At 39.4% G+C, this 25,252-nt stretch overlaps 2 protein-coding genes across 10 annotated transcripts in view; one reads left to right on the top strand and one right to left on the bottom strand.

Moving 5' to 3' along the window:
- Nucleotides 1-8,689: 8,689 nt before the first annotated feature.
- LOC144004548 (suppressor of cytokine signaling 3-like) lies at nt 8,690-19,696 on the bottom strand. Of its 6 annotated transcripts, none has more exons than XM_077501797.1 (4): nt 19,599-19,696; nt 16,580-18,858; nt 14,104-14,401; nt 8,690-12,121 (listed from the first exon to the last, which is right to left on the bottom strand). In XM_077501797.1, exons 3-4 carry the CDS (start codon nt 14,230-14,232, stop codon nt 11,618-11,620), a joined length of 633 nt encoding a protein of 210 aa, XP_077357923.1. In that variant the 5' UTR covers nt 14,233-14,401; nt 16,580-18,858; nt 19,599-19,696; the 3' UTR covers nt 8,690-11,617. The 6 variants fall into 6 exon arrangements, with proteins under 6 accessions (XP_077357923.1, XP_077357922.1, XP_077357925.1 ...); XM_077501796.1 differs by having other exon boundaries at nt 16,669-18,858; XM_077501799.1 differs by lacking the exon at nt 16,580-18,858 and having other exon boundaries at nt 19,599-19,632.
- Nucleotides 16,735-25,252, top strand: part of LOC144004546 (CDP-diacylglycerol--glycerol-3-phosphate 3-phosphatidyltransferase, mitochondrial-like) — a 12,524-nt gene continuing 4,006 nt past the window's right edge. For all 4 annotated transcript variants that reach the window (XM_077501785.1, XM_077501788.1, XM_077501786.1 and 1 more), the window contains exons 1-6: nt 16,735-16,889; nt 18,673-18,874; nt 19,622-19,699; nt 23,012-23,111; nt 23,200-23,389; nt 24,577-24,755. In XM_077501785.1, coding sequence (XP_077357911.1) covers nt 16,756-16,889; nt 18,673-18,874; nt 19,622-19,699; nt 23,012-23,111; nt 23,200-23,389; nt 24,577-24,755 — 883 coding nt within the window. In that variant the 5' untranslated portion in view covers nt 16,735-16,755. The remainder of the gene's footprint in view (nt 16,890-18,672; nt 18,875-19,621; nt 19,700-23,011; nt 23,112-23,199; nt 23,390-24,576; nt 24,756-25,252) is intronic.

The raw sequence follows: 25,252 nt of genomic DNA, 5'->3' as shown, positions 1-25,252 counted from the left end.
GAGAGAGAGAGAGAGAGAGAGAGAGAGAGAGAGAGAGAGAGAGAAATATTGAATAAGGCAGAAATGAAGCAGGAGAAATATTGAGCCCTTTCTGGGAAGAAGCAGCGAGGAGACGGCAACGCCTTTCCAATAACCATAAAGCCCGCCGGGGGCCCGAAATAGACCCCCTCCTATCCCTTCATTGCTTCTCTTTCGCCATCACTTGTTCCACAAAAGCAGGTGTTTATGGGAAGGCTTCGCACACAAACAAACACATTGGGGCAAAGATGGTCTTTGCTTAAAAGGTGGTGACATCACTGCTTGCGAAATCTGGTTCATATTAAGTCCCCATACAACCAACCGTCCTCATTCACGTCACTCACTCTCACACACACACACACACACACACAATTTTTTCAGGGTACTTCCCAAAGTGGCATAAATCAGCGTGTCCCACCCTTTAGAATGTGTCACGGCCAGTAAAGTATTGGGACATCATGACAAAAATTTCCGCAGTTTGCAACCTCGGCAATCATTACTCGCGGTACCTGAGGTTGGTTGGTTACGTCACTTCAAATCATTCCACAGAGCATCAGTGATTGGTCGATGATGTGACTCAATCTCATTGGTCGGTCGACATCCGTGTTTCCCAACCTTTATTGCGCAAGCGACTAAAGGTACACATTTTACGAGAACTATCTCGAGGCATGCAACAAAACAACGTTACAACGTATTTAAATACTTTTATGACTACTTGACTTGACTTAATTAGTACAAAAATATTCCACTAGATGACACATTTTCGAACTGGTGGTTCGGACCAATCACAGAGCGACATTGTGTTTGGGGGGGCGGGATATGCAACTTCGACGAAAACAGGAAGTCAGCGCCGACGCTAACAAACAAACCCAACATGGACCAATGGACACTACAATTAATTCTGTTCTCGCAGAATTACTCACCTTTTCCTTGTTGAATGTTGAACAGCGAGTGGCGCTTCGTGCATTTCTAGCTGGTAAGATGTTCGTGATTTTCCCCTCTTGGACAAGAACGAAAACGAAATTTTCACCCGTGGCCGTGATTGGTTAAAAACAAACGTGTAGGCTGTACAGAATGTCCCGCCTTTTCCCGACGAAATTAATGTTGGAGAGGTGCATATCCATCTGGCTATTTTCAGGTTAATTCTACTGAAGAGGTCCAAATTTCACACAACGTAAATTTCTGAATAAAGTATTAAAATAATTAGCTCAGTGTACTGTGTGTATTTTTTTTTGTTACAGCTTTGCTTTTCTAATGCCTCAAACTCTAAATGTTGGGCAACACTGCATTTTTCCTCAATTTAATGGTGATGAATGGCTGCTCATTTGCAGCAGGGAAAAAGGATGAGAAGTGTTTCCACAGAACCCTCGGAGCGTTTTCCTCGCAACTACTTAACCATCAATCCAGGAGGAAAAAGCGTTTCGCGGCAATTTCGTGAATCATCTTCGTACGAGCAGGGCGCCATTTCCAGGAAGTGGCCTCCGCCAGAACCAAGGTGAACCTGACCTTGCAGTTTGCCGCCACTCATTCAAAATGTCCTCCCTCATTCAGCCATCTGTCACCTTGAGCGCTTCATTCATTCAGTCGTTCGTTCGCTTCACCCTTTCTGTCACCTCCTTTTCACTCCTCTTCTTCATCAGTCTTACCACCCCATCGTCGCCCTCCCTCGCTTTCTCTCTGGGAAGTCACGTGACTTCTCTGAAGCTGAACCCTATAAAACCAACAGTACTTGTGGGGTGGGGGGGGGGATCAGTGTCTGTACCGTGCTGTGATTGGCTCTTCATATGCTACGCACACACACAGAGGACCCCCTGTTTTCGACTAACGGGAACAAGAAGCGTGGCCCCCTCGCATTAATGCAGAAGAAAGGGAGGAGGAGGTAAATAAAAGTATTCTTGCTGGGACTGGGAAGCGCTGTTTGTTTTCAGTGGAGTGTTCCCGGCGTTCCCAGCATCCCGGCCCATTTTCATCCACTCGAAACCCCCGTCGCGGCCAAAGTTCACACACAAGAATATTTCGCAAACCCGAAGCCGCACAAATTGATTCAAAACATTCCAGGTCCGTAGGAGATGTGCGGTGGTTCTTTGATTGTTCCGCCAACGCCGCCAGTGAAGACGATTACCACCGCCAAGCGTAAAAACCCTTCGAAGTGGTAATTCGATAGAAACTTGAGTTGCGACTACTAGCTATGGTGAGAGCAAACTCGACAAGCAGCAGTTTGAACAATGCTTCGAAAAAGAGGGGGACTCTGGGTGGAGGAGTGGAACCGTCACCGGCATTCGGTGCCGTTTGGCTCCCTGCCTGGGAGACCACGTTTGTTTGTGTGAGGAAAAAAAAAAAAAAAAAAAAAAGCCAAATGCTTGCTTCAAGTAGTTTCTTGCCACTTCCAGTTTAAAAATAAAGAATGCATTTTCTGGAGAAATTGCATGTGAAGGCTGAAAGGCTTCATGAAAAGACGTGGAATGATATACAATGACTAGAAATGAATTGAACATGTTGAAGTTAGAATGGTTTGAATCGGTTAAAAATAAATAAATAAATGAAATTAGAGTAGAAAAACATTTTGAAAACAACTTGTGGTAGGGATAAATTGGAACGTTTGAATTAGTAAAAAAAAATAAAAAAATAAAAAAAATTAGAAATTAGATGAAAAAAAACTTAATTTGTGAGCTTCTTATTCTAATTGGCATTGAATAGGTATTTTTTTCATGGAAATTTTAGAGGTGAAATTGTTGATTTTTTTTTGTGAACTAAATTGAATTTCAAATGGGAACGATGTGAATCTGTTTTGTTGAATGTGTCACTGGGAATGATTGGTGAGAATTTTATTTGTGAAAATTTTTAAATTATGGATATGTATGAATTTTGTAATTTTCAAATTTCAAAATTTTTGTATATGTTGAAGAAAAATGTTGACATTTGAATGGTGTGAATAAAAAAAGAATGTGGGAAATGATACAAATGATATTGAATATGTCTAATTTTGGTCAAATATTAGAAATATTGTGAAAAGTATGACATTTTTTGGACATGTGAAATTTTGAAGTGTTGAGAAATATTGAAAAGGTGAATTGAAGGAGCTGAATATTTTGAATTGGAATGATGTGAAGCCTGCTTGTTGAGTGTTTCATTGGGAATGAATGGACATTTTTACCGTCAAAATTTTACATTTCGGTAAAACTATGGAAATTTGGATTAAGAAAAATGATCGCCCGAAAAGTGTGAATTTTTGGAACGTGTTGAAGTTGGAATGGTGAAAAATCGGTCGATAAATGGGGAAGTCGAAGCATGTCAAAAGTGCAACGGGTCAAGTCCCACTGGCACCGCCACCTGTCCTTGCCCCTCCCCCGCTCATCTCGGAAACACCACTATTTTGTTTTACTGATGTGTTCCATTATCGGCATTGGTAGCAATTATTGTGCGATATCCGGCAAAATATTGTGATAACACAACATTGTGAGTCATCAAAATAAAGCAAGGCATGCGCGCAGTCCAAATAAAGTCGGAATCATGCGGTTTGAGCGAGCGCGGCCGCGCAGTGACCGCAGCAAGCTGCAGGTCAACACTTTGAATGCCGCGCAACAACGCGCGCGTTCAACTATACAGCATGCTCATGCTTACCATATGGTTTTTATTGATCCACATCCCTATTATACCCCCACTCGCCTCCCTCACTTTCTGCGCGCAAGTGATGGCGCTGAAGGAATGATGGAATGCTTGGAGGGTAAATCTCTGCTTTCCTGGAAGCCGCTCTGGCTTTATCAGAAGCGGCTGTGACAATACTGGCGCTGATGGGCCGGCCCCGAACGGCTTTCCTATAAGCGCTGATCGGCCAACAAAAAAGCCTTCCTGGAAGAAACAATCAGCAAAGCCTCTTCCTGGAAGAGCGCCGCCGGAGCGCTCGTCGCAGGGGCGCGCTCCGAGTAGCCCCCTTTTTGCATGTTGTACCAGCTCGGAGTTCACGGAAGTATTTGTGCGTGCATGGGAATGTTTAGCATTAGCTAAGTAGCATTATATTAATCTGTTTCCCAATCTGTCAACAAAGCACATCTAAGCAGTGAATCAACGCCTTTGTCGTTACCAATTTGAGGTACGAGTCCAGGCTATATTTTACCCAAATTTATACATTTAATGTTATTCTTGTGTAAATTGAATCATTCTCCATTCTTTCATATGCCCATTAAGTATATATGCTCGGGATGTAACGATAATATCGTGATATCGCGATATTAAAACTGCCACAATATCGTCGTCGTCATGTTCACGATATTTAATCACGTACAATTAGTACTTCTAAAAACACACTTTGCAACTTGCTGTCGACTGAAAATGACATCACAAGGGCTCAGGTAACCAATCACAGCTCACCTGTTTTGTTTGGTCATGTGACATTCACAAGCCGAGCTGTGATTGGCTACCTGAGCCCTTGTGATGTCATTTTCAGTCGACAGCAAGTTGCAAAATGTGTTTTTAAAGGTACTAATTGTACATGAAAAACAATGAAAATATCAATTTTATTATAGGCAAAATATGTAAAAAAAAATGGCTAAATAAGTAAAGTATCCCTTTAAATGCAACACATCTGTTAAAAAAAAGTCAGATTGATTTCCATGTGTGCAGTTCTAGCACCCTCTGGTGGCTAGTTTTTTAGTACAGTTTAATTTTCATGAGGGATGTTTTGGCCCTTCGATGTTTAAAATCTATGCTAATCGTTAGATGATCGTCGTAATATGCTTGTGTAGCGAGTCAATATGTGAAGGAACTCAATGTGGGCTTACATTAGGTGAGTAAGTGCCTCAATATGAAGTGATATGAGAGATTGTAGGTCGTTTATATGTATAAAAGCACAATATTGTGCTTTTTTTTAGTATGAGCTCAATTTTTTACAATATCGTGACCTTTTTTAAATATCGCCAACCTCCCCACAATATCGTGATAATTATCGTATCACGAGTGTCATATCGTGATAATATCGTATCGTGATATCGTTACATCCCTAATATATACCGGGCTACCCCGCCTAACATGTAGTTCTGGCACTGATATTGACTAATGTTGGTTTCGTTTGTTGTCTATATTCGAAATGGATTAATGGGCTAGTGACCAGCCTCTTGGGGTAACTAATAATTCAAAATCCCCAAAAGACTCCTGCCCACCGGGCAGCTTCCCTGTATGCCAGATGGGCCAGTCCAGCCCTGTGTATATGCTCAAAAAATTTTACATTCATGCTTAGAAAAAATCAAATATGCCCCAGTTACAGCGCTGAGGTCATGCACGACAGGAGGAGCTCAGACGCGTCGCGTTTGTTGACAAATGTCGAGCTGGTTCCGCCCCTCGCCCACCTCCCAAAAAAAAATGAATCATGCTGGAAAGACTCTGGTAGGGCGTGTGAGATGGGCCGAAAAGGATGGAGGGCAAAATATTCCACAAGATTTACAGTTTGTGGGGAACCTGAGTCACAGCCGAGCTCTTTTGTGCATTCGACTGCATGCGCGCTTCCGCTTTTTGGAAGTTTTGGGGAGGAAAAAGAGGAAAGGAAACTACGAATACTTTTCCAGCCATCCAGCCAGTCATTTTGTCATTCACAAAATGTCACAGAGTTTATGTTGTGTTTTTATCTTAATTTTTAATTGTGCGCCATCAGTTTTTATTTATTTGAAAAATTTGTTATGCTTTATTTTAGTTTTCTTCAATATTTTTTTTAACTCATTCACTGCCAGTCATTATAGAAATTTTTTACATTTCCAATACTCACGTGATATTACATTCAATAATTATATATAAACCGAATCTACCAAATAACAGAATAGACTCCCTACTTTTTGTCCCGTCCCGTTCTTTTATAATTGACAGCAGAAAAATGTAGGTTTGCCAAAATACAGCCATTTCTCCCATGGACTCTGAAACTGTGTTTATTTCCTATAAAATGGGGCAATGATGTCATCTACCGGTGGTTGGGCATCAGTAAAGTTGTTTCCAAGTTTGATATTTACAGTGGAGCATGCTCAGATTCGCCCCCATTTAGCACCGCTCTAAAAAATACAATTGACAAGTATACTTGTCAAAGGCAGTGAATGAGTTAAAAATACATTTTGATGCCATTTATTTGATTTAAAATTTCTTTTTAGTGTTTAATTTTTTTTCATATATTTGTATTTTTCATAATTTTATGTGTATTAACTACATTTGATTGTTTGTATTTTTAATTTTGTTTCTGGTTTGATTGATTCAATTAAAGTTTTTTGTTTGTTTGGCATCGTATTTCTGTTTCTATTTGTAATCTATTTATTTTAAGATTTGTATTTTATGAGCCCAGTTTTTATTTTAATTTTGTAATTAAGCTAGTTTATTATTTTGAGTTGGCTTTATTGGTTATATTCATTTTGTATTTTTTACATGTTTATTTAGTGTTTTTCTTTAATATTCAATTTTATGGTTGTATTTTTTTATGTATTTAATTTTGATTTATTTTTAGACAAGTGTAATTTAAAAAATAGTTTTACATATCTTATTTGTATTTTTAGATTTTCATTTTATTTGTTATTAATACTGCCATTTAATTTTGTTGTATGTTTTTTTTTTTTATTATTCAAATTTCTTTTTTTATTTCATCTATTTTGTTTGTATTTTTTCCACAACTTTATATGTATTATCTAAATGTGATTGTTTGTACTTTTAATTTTATGTTTCTGATTTGATTAATTCATTTCTTATTTACAGTTTGTTAGGCATCATTTTTGTTTTTAATTGTAATATTTGTACTTTATGTACCTAGTTTTTATTCTAATTATATAATTAAGCTAGTTTATTATTTTGAGCTGGCTTTATTTGTTATATTTATTTTGTATTTTTTTGTATATGTTTATTTGGTGTTTTGTTTTTATATCCAATTTTATGGCTCTTTTTTTAATGTATTTAATTTTGTTCTAGTTTTAGAAAATTGTAATTTAAAAAAAAAATACTTTTTCATATCGTATTTGTCTTTTTTGATATTTTAAATTTTTAATTCTTTGTTTTGTCACTTGTCATTAAATTTTGTTGTATATTTTAAATGGATTGTATTTATGCATTTAATTACAATTTCGATTGTAATACATTTAATGCAGTTTTTTTTTATTTGTATGAACATATTTTTTTTGTTTTACTTGTTTTTGCCCTTGATAGAAAATAATGGAAATTTAAAGCCTTTTTAATAACTATAGCTAAACTGTAATATTTTTTAGCAACATTTTGTTTTGCTAACTGTCAAATGTTTGTTTTCCAGACATTGACTTTTTCTTCAAGCTTTCCGATTGGCATTTTGCAGATTGACCTTGCGCAACATTTGCAAGTCAACTAAATGGTCGTGCTTGGAAGTCACACTGGTGCTTTTGTGTGACAGCATGTCGTGTTTATTATGTCACCGGGTGTGCGATTGTGTGTGCGGTCGTGCCAGGAATGCTCCTCATAATTACTTTTACATCATTTCTCCGCAGCCTTGGCCTTTTTTTTTTCTTTTTTTCTTTTCTTGCGTCACTGAAAAAAATGTATTCTTTCTCCACTTCGACCCCCCCCCCCCTCTCTCTCTCTCCACACACGCACGCGCGCACACACACTAACACCAGGCAAGCCGTAAAAAGTCAACTCAATTAAAGTGGCTCTTTCCTGGAAGCCAGTCACACACAGAACACAAGGTATGCAGGGAATGGGAACCGCGCGTGCGTGAGCATGTCACTTTTTTTTTTTTTTTGGAAACCGCTTTACCTTCGAGCCCGACGTTTTTATGTGCGGCGAATGTCGTAAATCACCCGCGCGTGGAAGCTTTCTCGTGTTTGACCTCACTCACGGGCGCTATGCATACATCTATCTACACGCGCATACACGTATATATAGTGTGTATACGTCCACCCAGCCAGCCACACACGCATCCTTGTGCACCCCTTGGGGCAGGATGTATAAAAGCCCGACTGCATTCCTTTCCAGTTAGGTCCGGCCCAAAGTGAGCGTTTTGCACAGTAAGGCCTGTGTCCAAGTGTGGAACGGCTCTTCTGGTAATCCCTTTGTTACCCCCCCTCCCTTTTGAATCGCGAATCGATTTTTGAATCGCGAATCGCGAATCGATTTTTGAATCGCGATTTGACTTTTTGGCGATTCGAATCGCGATTCGATTTTTGAACCGCGATTCGATTTTTTGAACCGCGATTCGATTTTTCGAATCGCGGTTCAAAAAATCGAATCGCGGTTCAAAAATCGATTCGCGAATCGAATCGCGATTCAAAAATCGAATCGCGATTCAAAAATCGAATCGCGATTCGAAAATCGATTCGCGATTTAAAAATCGAATCGCGATTCAGAAATCGAATCGCGATTCAAAAATCGATTCGCAAATCGAATCGCGATTCAAAAATCGATTCGCAAATCGAATCGCGATTCAAAAATCGATTCGCGATTCAAAAATCGATTCGCGATTCAAAAATCGATTCGCGATTCAAAAATCGAATCGCGATTTCCATCCCCCGGCTTTCCTTTCCTATAGGCCCGCCTTTATGGAATTTACCCACAATGCTTTGCAGAAGCTGAGAGGGAGGGGAGGGGGGGGGGGGGGGGGGAAGCAGCAAGTCGTAATTTTAACTCGGCTAAAGCTAAAAAAAATGCTCGGACGAAAAGGAACAGGCAAACAAAGGCAGTTGGCTTTTGTAAAAATAGTGCTCTTTAATATAAATTATTGAAATATTTTAGAAATATAAATATGTGCAACGTTTCATTTTTTTTCTCATTTATTCTTCTTGCTTTGTTGTTGTTGTTGAGAGATTACAGCTTGTGTCGTGCCACACTAAGTGGCCGCCATCTTGCTGCGGTTAAGTAGAGTCTTTATAAAAGACAAAATGATTTCACATACATACACATGACGTGACGTTGATGGGTCCACCGGCACAAACGCGTTTTCCTGTTTTGTTTGTAGTGTTTTGGACGGCAGCAGAAAAAGCCTCCGCTCCCGAGTGGATCACAGGTTAGCTAGCGCCGTTCCAAAAGTTGTTTTTTTTTTTTTTTTCTTTTTTTGTGGGGGGGAAAATATGTACGGAAGCGTATTCAATTCACTTGAAAAAAATATATATATATATATCCTGTTTTTTCTGACCATTTTTGGGGGGAGCTTGTTTTTTTTGAGTATTTTTTTTCTGAATAGTTTTTCCTGTCATAAAAGAAAAAATCAGAAAAACTGAGAAAAAAAATTACTCTGGGGGTATTCAGAAAAAAAGAAAACTAATTATTTTATAAAACAGTAAAAAAATAAAATAAATCAGAAAAACGGGGAAAAATTAAAAAAAAAAACAGAAAAAAAATACTCAGGAAAATAGTGAAAACAAATTACTAAGAAATACAGAAAATAAAATCAGAAAAACCAGAAAAAATATTGTTTTAAAAAACAGAAAAAAATTACTCAGAAAACTAGTGAAAATTTTTTTTTCAATAAAACAGAAGAAAATACTCAAAAAAAAAAGCTCCCCCCCAAAAATTTGTCAGAAAAACAGGATTTTTTTTTTAAGTGAATGCAATTTAAAAAAAAAAAAAAAAAAAAAAAGTCCCTTTTTTGGAGAGGAGGGGGAAGATGTGTTGTCGTGAGGCATGACTGGAAGCGGGAAAAAATAAGAATACAGCACACTGTTGCCTCGCTCTCCTGCTGTCCCTTTAAAAATGGCTGCTTTGAAACAAAATGGCTGACATCCTGTTGGACCTGTTGAGACTTTTTCTTGGGTTACTTAAAACTAAAGCTGCAATCATAAATGGCCGATCTGTCCACATGAATTCCCTAGTAGGAATTTGTCAAAGAATGAAACCTAGCCAAACAAAATGGCCGACTTCAATAACGACATGAATTATGTTATACTTGTCTGCCGAACTTCTTGCCAATCAACCAATTTTTGCTAATCTTCCAGGGGGCGCCACCGAGCGCGAAAAAATTACACAATGCATCTTTAATTTGGTGACCGTTACGTGTCAAAATCTCTTTTAGCTTACTAAACTTTTCAAACGTGCCGAGTAATACTAAACAAAGTGACCTGCTCCTCGGGGAAAAAAAAGGCTAGTTTGTGTGAAAAGCTAAGCGTCAGGACTCATTATTAACATTTTATACGGCCTTTTAACAACTACGCCGTATTAAATCAACTAATCAATGCTCGTCTTTGATGAAGTCATTCGGCTCGGCGCGATGAATTAATGATACGGACGCTAAATGAGTGCGCCGACCTCACGGGGCAGCACTCATGCATCTATTTATGCGCGTGTATATATAAAGTTATGTTGATATATTGTTATATGAAAACATGTACAGGGGTCCCTCGATTTACGGTTCCCGAAATACAAGGTCTCAAGGGTCCTGTTTTTTTTTTTTTTATTGGTTTGTTTTATATTTCGGGGCTGAGATTTTTCACAAAAGTATTTTCTGTAATTATAACTGTGCTAGCATAGGTTAATGATCTAGTTCAGACAAATTGGGCTGTATGAACGAAACTTGTAAAATGAGGACACCCGCTTTCGTGGCGCTACTTTTTACCCCATTCAAAGCATGCTATTAAATCATACTTTTTTCTTTTTTTTTTTTTCACCGTTTTCTACAATGTTAGCTAGCCAACACATGCCGGGGAGATCCTCGGTTTACAAATGCCCCCTTCTACGAGGTTTTGACGTTTGGAATGGCACGCAAGAAAATCGTTATACTATGTGGTCACATGATGCATGGAAGGCACGCTCAGTTATCACCGTATTTGTAAGAATGACTTTGCTCCTGCGCTAGCATAGGTTAGTGATCGGCTACGGTGCATTCAGACCCGCGTTAAAATTTAAACCAAGGATATCCAGGATATTACAGCTGTATTTTGATATTATCGTCGGCCAATTTGCACTTAATTACCGCCATACCAAGAAATTATTCTTATCACAACACTGCCCCATGTGGTTTCTGGTGGTACTGCACCATATCTGATTTTCTTCCAGTCGTTGCATTCCAACGTTCCCGACGTAGCACAAAGTTTTCAGTGTTGGTACGGCGCGCAATGAAGGAGCTAATTTGCTGTAAGGCACACTCAGTTACCGCGATACATTAGGGTTGTATGTTTTTCAAACAAATACTGTAATTATGGCTTTACTAAACTAGTGATTTGACGCATTCCGACTTCCGACGTAAGACGAGGACCCTCTGTAGCTCCGTATTTTTGAGACTAGACTCACGTGTTTTATGAGATGAGAACTACAAAAAAAACACAAAAAAAAAAAAATTTAAGACTTGACGCCATTTTGGCTCTGGGGCGTCCGCCTGTCATTTCCTCGAAGCGCGAGGCGTCTCTTTTTTGTCACCCGACTTCTTCTTAATCCCATTTTCTGCTTTTCTTCTTTTTCCATCATCATGGTGTATTTTTGAAGCCGGATTTTGGATTAAACAACAAACAAAAGTCGAGCTTGGTCCCGTGTGAACACACGTACACAAGACGCTTCTTCTCGTTTAGTCTTCTACGAGGCTTTGCTCGGCGTCTAAGTCAGTCAATCGGGAGAAAGTTTTACCTCTTCTCTCGCTCACGTCCCCGCCGCCGAGAACTGGTCTGAGCCCGGCGCACCCCGTCAGTCATATGGGGGCGTCGTACTCCTCCAGGAAGTCTTTGAGCGTGTGCGGCAGCCGCTCGGCCCCGCCCAGGCCCTGGTTGTTGAGGGTCCTCCTGCACATGTGCTGCAGGGACGACAGGGAGTTGAGGAGGGGCCGCCGCAGCTCCAGCGGGATCCGCTCGCCGCCCGTGTGGATCAGATAGACGGTGCGGCCGGGGCCGGCTTCGGCGGGGCCCTTGCCCATGTAGTGCGCCACGAGCTTGAGCACGCAGTCGAAGCGCGGCGGCTCCTGGGCGCACTGCGCGTCGGGCTGCAGGAAGAAGCCGCTGCACTCGCTGTGGACGCGCAGGTTCTTGGTGCCGCGCGCCGTCTGCACCGACAGCGTGAAGAAGTGGCGGTTGTCCGACGAGTCCCGGATCAGGAAGGTGCCGGGGGGCTCCGAGCGGAGCAGGGAGCTGGCCTCGCGGCCCCCCACCCCGCCCCAGTAGAAGCCACTCTCCTGGAGCTTACCCAATGCACGCATCACCTGAAACAGGTGAATTGTTGTTGGGGTTTTATTTTGGGTTTGGGGATTTGGTTGTTGAAACAAAATACAAGTTTCAATGCTACTCATATGTTGTGGGTTGAAAATAAGCCATTTTAAATGGGAAAAATTATATTAAAAAATTGCAAGTAAATATATTTATTTATTTATGTTTATATTACCATATATATATATATATATAGAGAGAGAGTTTTTTTATAAATTTTTTTTTATAAATAATTATGATCACTAAAGACAATCTGTGATAGGTAATAAACAAAATATTGTTTGAAATGAAAGTAATAGTTGTGGTGTGCCATCTCAAATTGACCATTGCAAAATATTACATATAATAACAATAAATAAATAAATAATAATTAAATAATTAAATAAAAAAAAAAAAAAATATATATATATATATATATATATATATATATATATATATATATATATATATAATTCAAGAAAGTATATTTGTACGATAATAATAATGGTAATAATAAGAAAAAAAAGAAAAAGGAATTCATAATAAATAAATTATATATATATATATATATTTATATATTTTCCCGTTTTTCTTGTCAAATATTTGTGCAAATAAAAACAAACAAACATGCATCTTTTGAATTATCGTCGTTGAACTTTGATCTGTGAGTGAGTTCATTAAACATCGACTGAATCGGTTAGTTTTACAGTTAATAATTAAATATAAATCATGTTTGGGGGACATTTGTTTATGTTTTGGAAACTTGTGGATAACTTTGGATCAAATGGAACCATTACAAAGCTTTAAAGCTTTTTTTTTTAAGGTTTTTTTTTTTTTTAATATTTTTTATAAGTCCTCAAAACATTGTGCTCAATGTGAAATCTACCAGGTGAACTGTTTAATTGAACACATTTGTACCATATAAACTATTTAAACATGTATCATTTTGAATGAGGAAAAAAACTGAGTGCTCTATTCTCATTGATGCATGATGTTTGAGGGGAATTCCCTAAACAAATATTTATTGAAAAGATTTGTCGTGGCGTTAATAATTATGAGTTGAACAATTTAAAAACATTAAAAAAAAATAAAAAAATTAAAAAAAATTTGACACTGAAAAAAAGTGACAATAGAATCAAAATAGTTGAGATCATATTAGGCCCTGACCAATTTCAATTGGCTGGACGATTTTATCCCCTTTAAATTGGGAAAAATCATTTAATTTTTTTTGCCTTTTTTTTTATTTATTTACATATTAACATTACATTTAAAAAAAATGTCAGATTTGTCTTAGTCGTAAAATTAAACAAATATTAGAGGATAAACAAAAAAAGCAGTTAAATGTGCTTCCTCTAATTCATAACTTTATTTTTCTAAGTGCGAAGGGATCAAAATTTATGGGAAATTTAAGTGATGTATTTCTTTAATCAACCGTTATCGCAATTTTAGTCTGTCAAATATTGAAAACGTTATAAGCCTAAAAATAAATAAATAAATAAATAAATAAAATAAATAAAATAAATCAATATTAGTCCAAATAAATTTAAATTTGTTCTGTAACCATGCTCAATACTCAAAACATTCATATCTCAAATCATCTTTCCCTATTGAAATGACTGGCATTGCCGATAATCCGTTCCAGTTCAAAATGTTTGTGCATCATGATTTCATGCTAAAGTATTTTTTGACATTGTGCTGCTCGTTCTGGTGTGTGCGCCTTGGCCACTAGGGATCAGTATAACACAGATGAAGACTCGTTTTTTGCAGAGGATCAAGAATAAATCTAAGTAATTGCGACTGTCTGGGTTAAAATACAAGTTGTTCAATGCAGCGGGAGTAATTTGCTAGTTTTATTACCTCATTAAGGCGTTTCACATTATGTGTTAGCGTGAAGCTAGCAGAATTTGGACAAACATAATTCTTTCAGTTTTATGTTTAGTTTGACAGTAAACTTCAGCCGGGAGCTGTCTCTAAGAAACAGAAAAGAAATTCGACTGACCTGCTGGTAGTGTGCGTGCGAGCGGAAGGGCTTGAAGTGATGAGGGCTGCATTCGGACCGTGGAACCCTCCCCTCTGATGGGGTCCCGCCGCTCATGGCGAGGGGCTCGCGCCGGCGGGAGGCCACCATGGCGCCGCGGCCATCCGCCTCCGGGCAGAGGGCGGGCGACGGCGGGAAGGCGCCGGTCGGCGAGGGGGACAGAGGGGAGGACGGCGGGGTCACGCACCGGGTCCAGGGCCCGGGGGCAGAGGAGCTGGATGCATCCAGAGAGGGGCTGGGAGAGACCACCGAGACACACCTGCACAGTAGATGGATGATAATGTTCATTTTGCATGCACAGTTTGTTTTGAGTTCCCCCCATGACCCTTTAAAGACCAACAGGTGCACATTGCGTGTGACTGATTCAATTTGCCTCTCCCTTAAAAATAAACACATACATATAAACAACAATGTCACAGTTGTAAAATTCCCACTATTATCCTTAATGTAACACACAGAAATGGGGTCTCTTTTCGAAAAAAAAAAAGTCATCACTTTTCACCTGGAAAAATAACAAATTTGACCCAAAGGGTTAAATGACACATTTGCAATGCACCTTGCATCCCATTCAGCAACTGGAGCTGCTATCGATTGTTCATGGGGGGTTCAAAAATAACGGGGTCACTGCCCCCTTTTTCTCTCCTATTCACTCCAGTTTTTAATACTGCTTCACTGGCCCCTTTCTCCAGTTTCACACAGTGAGGGGGGCCTCGTGTATGTTGCCCGCGCTGGAGCGTGGACGTTGGGGTACTGGAAAAGAGGAGTTCCCCATATAGACCCCTATACCAGCTCGGCGCCGCCATTTAAGTTTAACTAGCAGCCGTGTTTGACTAATAAGTAACTAAGAAAGTCCCAGTACTGAATTTTCAACACATTTAACCGCGGTCTACTTTGCGAACTTACCTTGCGGATTAATACAACCCCGCGCCGCAACTCGTCGCCAAAAGACACACTCGGCAAACTACCCGAGAGTAGTGCTAGATGGAGGAGGATTAGCTCAGGCATTAAAATCCCCCCACCGGAATATTCCGCCAAAAAAGTATGCCGAGGACGGTCGTCTTCGTCGGCGGCGGCGGCGGCGGCGGTGCTGCCGTCTGCGGGGAAGGAGGTAGCGGACCGTATGTGTGTTTATGTTTGTGTGTGCGCGTGTGTGTATGTGTGTGGCGGAAGGTTACCGGAGGTTGTTTCCAGTGAGTAAAGCCGATCGTAAGGCCCCGCCCCCTTCTTCCAGTAAACGCACGGGTTCGCGCACGCGCATGCGCTGCACTCGCTCTGGCGGATTGCCAGTAAATAATCGCGGTGACCTTTGCAGCAGGGTCCGCTTCCTGGTACCGCTCGAGCCATTCCACGCGCATTTTACACGGCATGAAATATTCATTGTGATAATTTATCACATTGTATGCTTTTTATGCTTTTTTTTTGGAAGGGCGGGGTTGATTCAGGCGTACTTGTGCGCAGTCATGCGCATGTTACACGGTAAAGTCCTGCAATTAACTTTGAACTAATTACACACGCCATCAGAGGATGGACAACCTTTGTTGATAGGGTTGGGGAAAAAAAAAAAAAAAAAAAAAAAGATATATTTGAATGATAACATTGTTATTTTCATTTAAAGTTAATTAACTATTTAATTAACTAAAAAATGTGTAAAATTTTGATTATTTAGGGTGCAATTCAATTCAATTTTAATTTTTTAGCTTGTGAGTGGATTTGATCCGATGATTTAGTTCAACATTTTGATGTTGATTCAGTAAGAAGTACAAACAGATATAAACAAATAGTACATGTAGACAGTTTTTAAAGATTTATTTTCATGCCCATGTGGACATATTTAGTAGATGTGACCTCACATTTTCGAGCAAATATCAAATGTTTGCGCATATGGAGTACAAAAATACACACACAGTACACTTAGTATGCATTATAGGGATGTAACGATAAGTGCAATATCGTGATATCGTGATATTAAAACTGCCAGAATATAGTCGTCATGTTCATGATATTTAAAAGCAACACATCTGTTAAAAAAAAAGGTTGATTTCCATTTGTGCAGTTCTCGGACCCTCTGGTGGCCAGTCTTTTAGTCCAAATTAATTTTCATTAGGGATGTTTTGGCCCTCCTATGCTGAAAATCTACGCTAATTGTCAGATGACATGCCTGTGAAGCAAGTCAATATGTGGAGGAACTCATTGTGCATGCATTAAAAACATAACATAATAATATTAACATAATAATAATAATAATACAACGTTGTGTATAGCAACAAAAAAAAAAAGTTGTGTGCAAGTATTTCCCCTCATTTGCATATTAAGTGTATAAAAAGAACAATACACGATAATCTTGTCGGTTAACGTGCCTGTGATGTTCCGTGTTGTGCATAATGGTACAATGAGGAATGCTTGTTATATATAGTGTTATCAATGGATATGCAAATACCGTATCTGTTCGTGTATTTCAGGTTGAGGTTGGCATCATTCTTGTGGAACGTAATGTGCGTTGAGTGATGCCAAGCTTGTTCTACTCACTGAAAGCCTCCGCAGGTTGTCTTGTCACGTGTCCAACGCTTTGTGTCAATAAAGCTTTTGGTTGTTTTGTTTTTTTTCCCCCTTCAAATGGGCGCTGCGGCAGCAATGGCGGCCCCCATGTCTTGGAGGAGGCTGGTGTACTCCGTGTACTCGCCGGCCCTGGCCGGGGTTTTCACGCGAATATCTGACCGGCTCTTCCGCGCGCGGGACCGACGAGGCGGGTAAGAGACGATGTTAAAATAACACGCGGAAATTACGGTGAAATACGACGTTTCGTGTCGTAAGATAGGCATCCCGTTGACAGGAACAGTAGTAGCCTGCGAATGCTAATGTAGTAACACGGTCGGTGCCGCTTAAATGCTGCTGTGAGCTTGAAACGTCCTTCTCCCTTGCTTTACAGTCTTCCAACGTTCGAGGAAGTATTCCCACGAGTTATTAAAAAAAATAGTAATAATAAACACTACTTCAGGCGTTTGCCACGAAATGAACTCTTTATCGTCCTCGTTTCAGCTAGTTGATTTAATCGGGAGAACTCGTGAGCCATTTAAAAATGCTTCCAATGGCGCTCGTTAGTTTTCGGCTGTCCTCGACAATCATCGGCTCTCCAAGTGCTGCGCTGCTCTGCTACCGGAATGGTGGTTCTGAGAGGGCATTGGCTGCTTTCGCCGTTTGTCCCGCCCACTTTATGACATAAACAAATAGCAGCCAATTGGGTAAAATTGTTTTGGTGGTGTGAATAAAATAAAATAAAATTAATTTAAAAAAAAAATGGTGTGAATTTGTTTATTTTTTTTTCTACTTATTGTCTTTCAAATGAACAAAAATGTTGGAACATTATGCAATAAATGTTTCCAAATGTAATGTTTTTCTGATTGTTTCAATAGAAGTGTATATATATATCTAAAAAAAAAAAAAAGGTAAAATAATTACCATAATCTTAGCTCATTTTCTTCAGTACAATTTTTTTTTTTACGTTATGTTTACTTCTTTCATTGACGGTTTAATATACCACAGGTTCGCAAACGTTTTGGTTCTAGGGATGCCCTACAGAAAAGACATTTTCAAAGAACCCTCACCTAATCCTTACAACAATTAATAACTAATTTAGTACCACGTGTATGCCTACATGCCAAAGGAATTAAAAAGTTGACTGTTATTGTTACAATAAAAAAATTTCCCCAAGAAAAAACGTTCTAAAGGTCTGATAACAAGTCCTATTTTTTCAGTAAAAAAAAAAAAAAAAAGTTTTTACAAGGACAAAGACACACAGAAAGTTAATTGTAATCTTGAGATTACATTCTCAAAAGTAAACTGAAACAATTATTTTTGAAATAATACATCTTATTCTCTTTTCATGCAGGAATGTCACATTTACTGTATGTGATAAATCACAATCATCAAAGTGTTTTAATTGTCACATTGCTAAACTTGGGAGAAGACACGGGTTAAATTTGTTTTAATGGTATGCAAGTGTGCACTTTTTTAAACATGATCCAAAAATTTACTGGAAATTATTTTGTGGACTGTAAAGCATTCACTGTTACCAAATGGTAACCTGAAGCATATTGCTTCTGTAAAATCACAACTTTAAACTTGGCCTGGAGGATATTCATACCAGCGATGGGAAATGCCATTGGCATGTCACCCACACATTTGCATAATTTAACAAAGCCAATGGCGTGAGCTATTTTGCTAATTTGCATGGCATGTGCGCTGTAAGGAAGCATTTTGCCAGGTGTCTGTGGGAAATCCGCAGCAGCGGATGACTTATCATCAGCCAAATGGGACACTGTATATGCTTCATAACTCTTTGTGGCAGGACTAAAAACTGCTTTGGCCACATGCCGCACAAAAAATAGATTAATCAATAGTCTTGACATTCCTTATTGGCATGTACGTTTGCATTGTTGAGAGAACCCCGCCTTTGTTATTGAGCACAGCAGCATGGGCCTTTGAACGTTCTTTGAATGCAGTTGACCCACTTTTACATTTCCGTCGGCGCAGCTCCTCCATTCTGCTTTTGGCGCCCCTGCTGGCCAAAACCGAGCTTGCTCCAGAGTGCGCCCCCGCTGCCACGGCGCCAGGCGCGCCCCGCAGCCTCCACGCTCACTTCCGATGGATGGCGGAGCGCGTGCCGGCCTTCCGGGTCAACGGCGCACGTGTCCACGTGCTGGCCTCGCCGGACCAGTTCTACCAGACGCTAAAGGTCAGTTCAAAGACAGATACTGGCCTCATGTTTTTTCAATTAATTCAGGAGGTGCTACATTCCCAGTAGGCTTAATCGCTCTACAATTAACAGAAGCTTTTGAGTGGAAATTTGTGAAGGAATAAGTCTCGTAGACACCTTTTTTAAAAATGTCCACCACACGTTAACAGAAGCCCAGAGGTGTATATTGAGAAGGTGTTCATGGGTATACATCCTGCATTTTCCTGAGTGAAAACGGAAGACCCCACCTTTAACACCCCTACTATCGAGTGAAAATGAAATCACAAGTTGCTCAGGTAACAACCAATCAGGGCTTAGCTTCAGAAAACAGGTGAGCTGTGATTGGTCTTGCCGGAGCAACTGTGATGTCATCAGTTGACAGCAAGTGGCAAAATGGCCACCCCCTGAGATGGATAAAAACGGCTGAATTGTGCTTCATATCTCATATTCTACAAATGTAATATTAATCAGAATTTCATGTTTAGACTAGTAAGGTCACATAACATGATTTTCAAGAAATGTTTAAGGTTGACTTCCTCTTCAAATGCAACTTGAATAAATCTTGTAGACACCTTTTTTTTAAAGGAATAAATCTCATCGGCGTCTTTTTTTCAAGGAGTAAGTATCCAATATAACTTGTAACGTTCCCAGCTGGCCAAGCGTCTGTGACACAGCTGTCGTCATTTGTGGGAATCACGCTCACATCCCGCGCCTTCATACTCACTTTCAGCTTTCCTTTCCCATCAGGCACGTGTCAGGACCGCAAAGAGACGAGTAGTGTTGGCCTCCTTGTACCTGGGAACGGGTCAGCTGGAACAAGACCTGGTGAGGGAAAGATGCAGTGTTACTGTGTTTGTGTTCTCGGAGAGAACGGCCATCTTCAGTTTGGGCAGGTGAGAGCGATACCAAAAACGGACTCCGGCCAAAGACGATGCCAGAAAAAGTGAGTCACGGTCCACTCTGGCGCAAAAAAAAAAAAAAGGTCCAGAATGAAAACGTTGCCCACGCCAACTAAAAGCAATGACTGCAAAGTGTTGAGGTTTTACGGGTCTAAGGACGGCATTGCTGGCCTGCGCTGGCGTGCTGTTCGCCATGCCTGGAAACCCAGCATAACAGCATGAAAACCGCAGTCTGGGCCCATGCTCACATTCAGCTCTTTTGCCTGATGTTTTTGTTTGAAAAACACATACACAAAAAAGTACGCCACACAGAGAAGCTGAGTCACACGGTGAAAAGCATCCGAGTGAGCTGGCGTCGCTGCCAAAAGTCTTTGAGGATGAGTCACTCGGCTCTGTCGAAATCCCAAGCGTCGTCGTTGTTTTTGTGTATATGTTTGATTGCGATGAGACGCAAGCATGATAAGAATGGTGCCACATAACCTCCATTCAAATAATTAATATATTTGTGGTGTGTGTTTAACAGAAAGGGGCGTGGCCAGGGAGTTTCCATCTGTTCTGCCGCTAATACATCGGGCCAATTTCAAACCCCCTAATTTCCACATTGGCACCTTGCATCAGTGTTTCCCAACCTTTTAATTGGGAAAAATCTTACAGCGCACCATCCAAAAAATACAGAAACAATGATGACCTTCTCTTGGTTTACTTACTGAGTGTGAAATCTATGCCTCTGTAGTTGAATACAAGCTATGATTCTGTTGTCTGAATGACAAGATACAACTAAATTCTGCTAATTCGCACTCAATTTCCTATATATTAATAATTTAAACAGCAAATATACCACAAACTATGATTCCAAAACACTTGTACATAATTTCAAACTCATCTTTCTAACACTACCCTTCAAAATATAGTAAATGGTTTACAGATGCTTGAGAATTTTAATAGCCACTCAGCAGAGTGTAAACAATCCATGACTTCTGGCTAAGTTGAGCACTTGTCCCATGCACTTAGAAATATCCTAGTCTGAGTTGAGATCAAGGTTATTAGAATTTTGGAATTTTTCATTTTAGTTAGTTTTTACTTCGTTTTGAGTTTTGTTTTGTTTTTAATTTAGTTGTTTTTTTTAATTAGTTTTCAGGGTGGTTCTGTTAGTTTAAGTTATTTAATAAATGCTTAGTTTTAGTTTAGTTTGTTAGTTTCAGTATTAGTTTTACTTTTTAAAAGAAATGTGTATTACTTGTGCGCAATATTAAAAAAATAAAACACCGTGGGAGCGACGTCATCTGAAGGTGCTTTGCTAGATGACATCACTTCCGTTAATCTCAAAATAAATTATTTTAATTCACATTTAAAATCATCCCCAGAGGCTCATGCATTAAATCAATTCCCAAAAACTAAAACGAAGGACATTTTTGCCAATTATAGTTAGTTTTGTAAACATAAAATGAAGTTTCAGTTAGTTTTAGTTTTTCAGAAAGCATTTTCGTTTTTATTTCTTTAACGAAATTGTTTTTTTGAATTTAAGTTTTATCCTTAGTTTTAGTTAACTAAAATAACCTTGGTTGAGATAAATCACTTCAACAAACTCATTTGATACTGATTACGACTTTCCTTTTAGCCAGTTTTGGCGCACAACTTGGGTATTACAAAAGGAGTACAAAATCTGCACATAGTTGATCAAGGTCCCACATTAAAAAAAAAAAAAAAAAATGATTACAGGTAGGTGATTTTGTGAATACACTGCAGATAGGTAAGATGGATAAGTTAATTTTCTGCTCAATTACCCGTAAGTGGAATTGGATAGTTTGCCATGGCACAAGCCTGGTTAAATATTTAGGCTGTGCCAAACAAATCACGTGTGTGACTGCCTCTGACGACCCCTGATGGGACAAGCCAAAAGTCACAACAACAGTTTGACAGACTGATGATGTCTCGCGGGACATTAGTTTGTGGTTAGGAATCACAGCCTAAAACGAAGGACAGCAAACCGGGGGAAAAAAAAGGCAGCTCAGATGACTTGCGCGAAAGGGAGAAAATATGGAGTCGTTTCCCCTTTGCGGCCTTCCCCAAACTGTTCCCACAAAGTTGGAAGCATGCAAAAATATGTGGCTAAGATGAAAAGCATTAACATTCAGGGGAGTGTACCTACGTGTCACTTCTAGAAAGAAGAAGCATGCATTTGGGCACCAGATGCATATAGTTGAGTCATCAGCGTTAAACTCTGCTCTTGCCATGTCGAGTACCGGCATGGCTCGATTCGTCATTGCACACAATGTAGCTTGTCGCACTATTAAAAGAGCAGCAGGCGCTAATAACCTGTCATTAGTGTCAGCTGGCAATTATCGGTTAGTAATAAGCTTATTGTTGCGTTTGGGTAAACTCCCGAGGGCGTAGAGTGAACAGGATAGTGCGCGTAGATTCCGTCAGCTCAACGAGGGCAAAGGCAACTTAACTCATTCTCTACCATTGATGGCTCGAGACATCAAAGATTCATTTTTTTTTTTTTTTTTACTAGGCTGGCAGTGAATAATTTAGCTATACCGGCCAAAAATCTGTTTCAACTGGGCTGGCGTTAGCCTCACTAGTCTAAACAGCATTCTGATTAATATTGCGTTTGCGTTGTATGAATTAAGCTGCAAAATCCATCCGTTTTTATCCATCTCAGTGGGCACATGCTAACATCACAGTGCTAAAGGGCTTAGCTTGCCAACAACATGAAATAAAATGATGGCCTTACTTAATACTAAAAAAAAAAAGTTTCAATCTAAAAATCCTCCATTAGAAGGTCTTATAAAATGCCACATAGTTGGCCAGTTTCCACAGTAACCACCTGCCGGCACCTCATCAATCGCCATTTGCCAAACGAAACTGTCTATAGAACGTTCGCAAAACTATTTATAGAAAAATGCACCCATTTTCTCCAATCCACATCTTTTTGTACTCTTTCTGTAACATCTTGTTCCTTTTAAGGCACTACAAAGTGTTATCAATGATAGCCACCTGTTTGATAGCAAGCTAGCTTGACAGCAAAACGTAGTTCAAGTAGAGGTCCGCCAATTAAACATTTCTTGTTTTGTACCAAAAAACAAATGATCGTACTCAGCATAATTTCAATTATTACCAATATAATAATGATTAATATTTTTCTTCATAATCGAGCAGCCCAAGGTATCTATGCATTACAGTCATAAAACGTGGCTTATGATGAATTTCTACAGTTTTTGTTGTTGTGTTGCAGGTGAACTGCCTGCAGGAAGCACTGGAAAGCTCGCAAGAAAACAGCCACGCCCCCGACCTTAAAGTCTCCGTGTTGCTGGACTACACACGAGGCTCTCGAGGTCAGCGTCGGTCCCCGTCACAGAAAACATGTCTATCAGAGGGGCAAAAAGGTGTGCGCTAACACTCCCCGATTGCTCCTCTCCTCAGGGCAGGTGAACTCGAGGACCATGCTGCTGCCTCTGCTACAGCGCTTCACCTCGCAAATGCGCATTTCCCTATACCACACGCCTGACCTGAGGGGCTTGCTGAGGCTGCTGGTGCCGCAGCGCTTCAACGAGACCATCGGCGTGCAGCACATCAAGGTCTACCTATTTGACGACAGCTTCATCATCAGCGGGTAGGTGCCGACTCATAAGTGACTTCTCGGATCAGTTCTTGGAAATGTTTGAACAACAGCGTCATGTGTGTTTTTTCTGTCAGGTTATGTTTGTAGACTTTGCTGGAAACTGATGAAAAATGCAAACAAACTGCAAAATCAAATAGATTACGTAGGAAGTGCAAATGCAAATCCTTTGAAACGTGTATTCAATTGCCGGAGCGCATGCAATATTTTATTTATACTTTATTTGATATAACTATTTTAGATATCTCATTAGGGCCTGCGACTGAGTTAGAAAGCACAGAAAATGCCTCCACACAGGAGGGCCAGGATTCAAACCCTAAACCTTAGAACTACGAGGCAGATGTGCTAACCACTCCCACACTGTGCTATCCTATTTTGTATTATCCCATATACATATTTTTGTATTACTATTTTAAATGTAATTGTTTTAATTTTACATGTCACCTTTTTTTCCCAACTGATAAACTGTAATTGCATTTGTGTAAAAAACAAAATCAATAAAACAAAAATGACAATACCTAAAAAAAATTTTTTTTAAAGTACACAAAAAGTTGGTAATTTTTCCTGCCTTTTCAAAAGTCAATGACCCAATTGTATTTGTGTAAAAAAAAATATATATATATATCAATAAAGCAAAAATGACAATACTTAAAATAAAAAAATAAAAGTTACACAAAAAGTTAGTAGTAATTATTCCTGCCTTTTCAAAAGTCAACTATAACCCAATTGTATTTGTGTTAAAAGAAAAATCAATAAAGTAAAAAAGAAAAAGAAAAGTCATACAAAAAGTTTGTAATTTTTCCTGCCTTTTCAAGTCAATTATGACCCAATTGTATTTGTGTAAAAAAAAATCAATAGAGCAAAAATGACAATACTTAAAAAAATGTTACACAAAAAGTTAGTAATAAATGTTCCTGCCTTTTCAAAAGTCAATTATGACCCAGTTTTTAGCCCTCCAATTGAGAGCATGTAGTATGGTAAGGAAGCACCCACAAGAAGGTTGAAAATAGGGCAATACAGCTATAAACAGCTCTTCTGGCAACATTTCACAAAATTTTGTGGCTTGCTGACCTGCCATTCTAGATCTTTCTGCCGCAGCAAATCTATTCAAGTTTGCCTTTATCACTTTGTGAACAGGCATTAAAACAAAAATAAACACGCTTGGGTGTCATTTTTTTCAGGGCCAATCTGAGCGACTCCTACTTCACTAACCGGCAGGACCGCTACGTCCTGCTGGAGGACTGCGGCGAGCTCGCGGACTTCTTCTCCGAGCTGGTAGAGGCGGTCGGGGACGTCTCGCTACAGCTTGGACCTGATGACTCGGTGGCCATGCGGGATGGCATGGTGCACCCGTACAAAGGTTGATAACTTGAAATTTTTGTGTGGAATTGTGCCAATGTTTCTAATATTTTGGATGTACAACTACAGTGATAAACAGCGCATCCAGACTATATTCACAACACCCCATTTTTATATGAAAAAACATTTTTTAAACTTAAGAATCCACATGTACATATTGTACATGTCCTGTTTGTACTTAACATCTTTAAGATCTTTCTAAACCTTGACTCAAATCTAGTTGATATAAACACCCAAGGGTTAATGTCTCAAAACACAAACGTCTAACCTGATGGGAGGTGCTGCAAAGAGATTCCTCCGCCCGAAAATAGGTGTGCCAAGCTTGTGGCATCATATTTACAAAGGCTCGAGTCTGTAATTACTGCCAAACCAGACAAGTATTGCGCAAGGGCTGTAAATAATTATGTACCTGTGATTTCTGATTTTTAATAAATATGCAAAAATGTCTAAAGCTTTTTCATGTCATTATGGGGTGTTTAGAATTTGTAAGATTTATTT

The sequence above is a fragment of the Festucalex cinctus genome, chromosome 17 (assembly GCF_051991245.1).
Source record: "Festucalex cinctus isolate MCC-2025b chromosome 17, RoL_Fcin_1.0, whole genome shotgun sequence".
NCBI lineage: Eukaryota > Metazoa > Chordata > Actinopteri > Syngnathiformes > Syngnathidae > Festucalex > Festucalex cinctus.
This window is presented reverse-complemented; position numbering and strand designations above follow the sequence as displayed.

Excerpts from the sequence above, each read along its gene's own strand:
- LOC144004548 (XM_077501794.1), bottom strand. The coding sequence starts at position 15,520 with ATGAATATTTCATGCCGTGTAAAATGCGCGTGGAATGGCTCGAGCGGT. Across the intron at positions 14,402-15,317 it reads CTCACTGGAAACAACCTCCG|GTGTGTCTCGGTGGTCTCTC; the intron begins GTAACCTTCCGC and ends TCTACTGTGCAG. Across the intron at positions 12,122-14,103 it reads CGCACGCACACTACCAGCAG|GTGATGCGTGCATTGGGTAA; the intron begins GTCAGTCGAATT and ends CACCTGTTTCAG.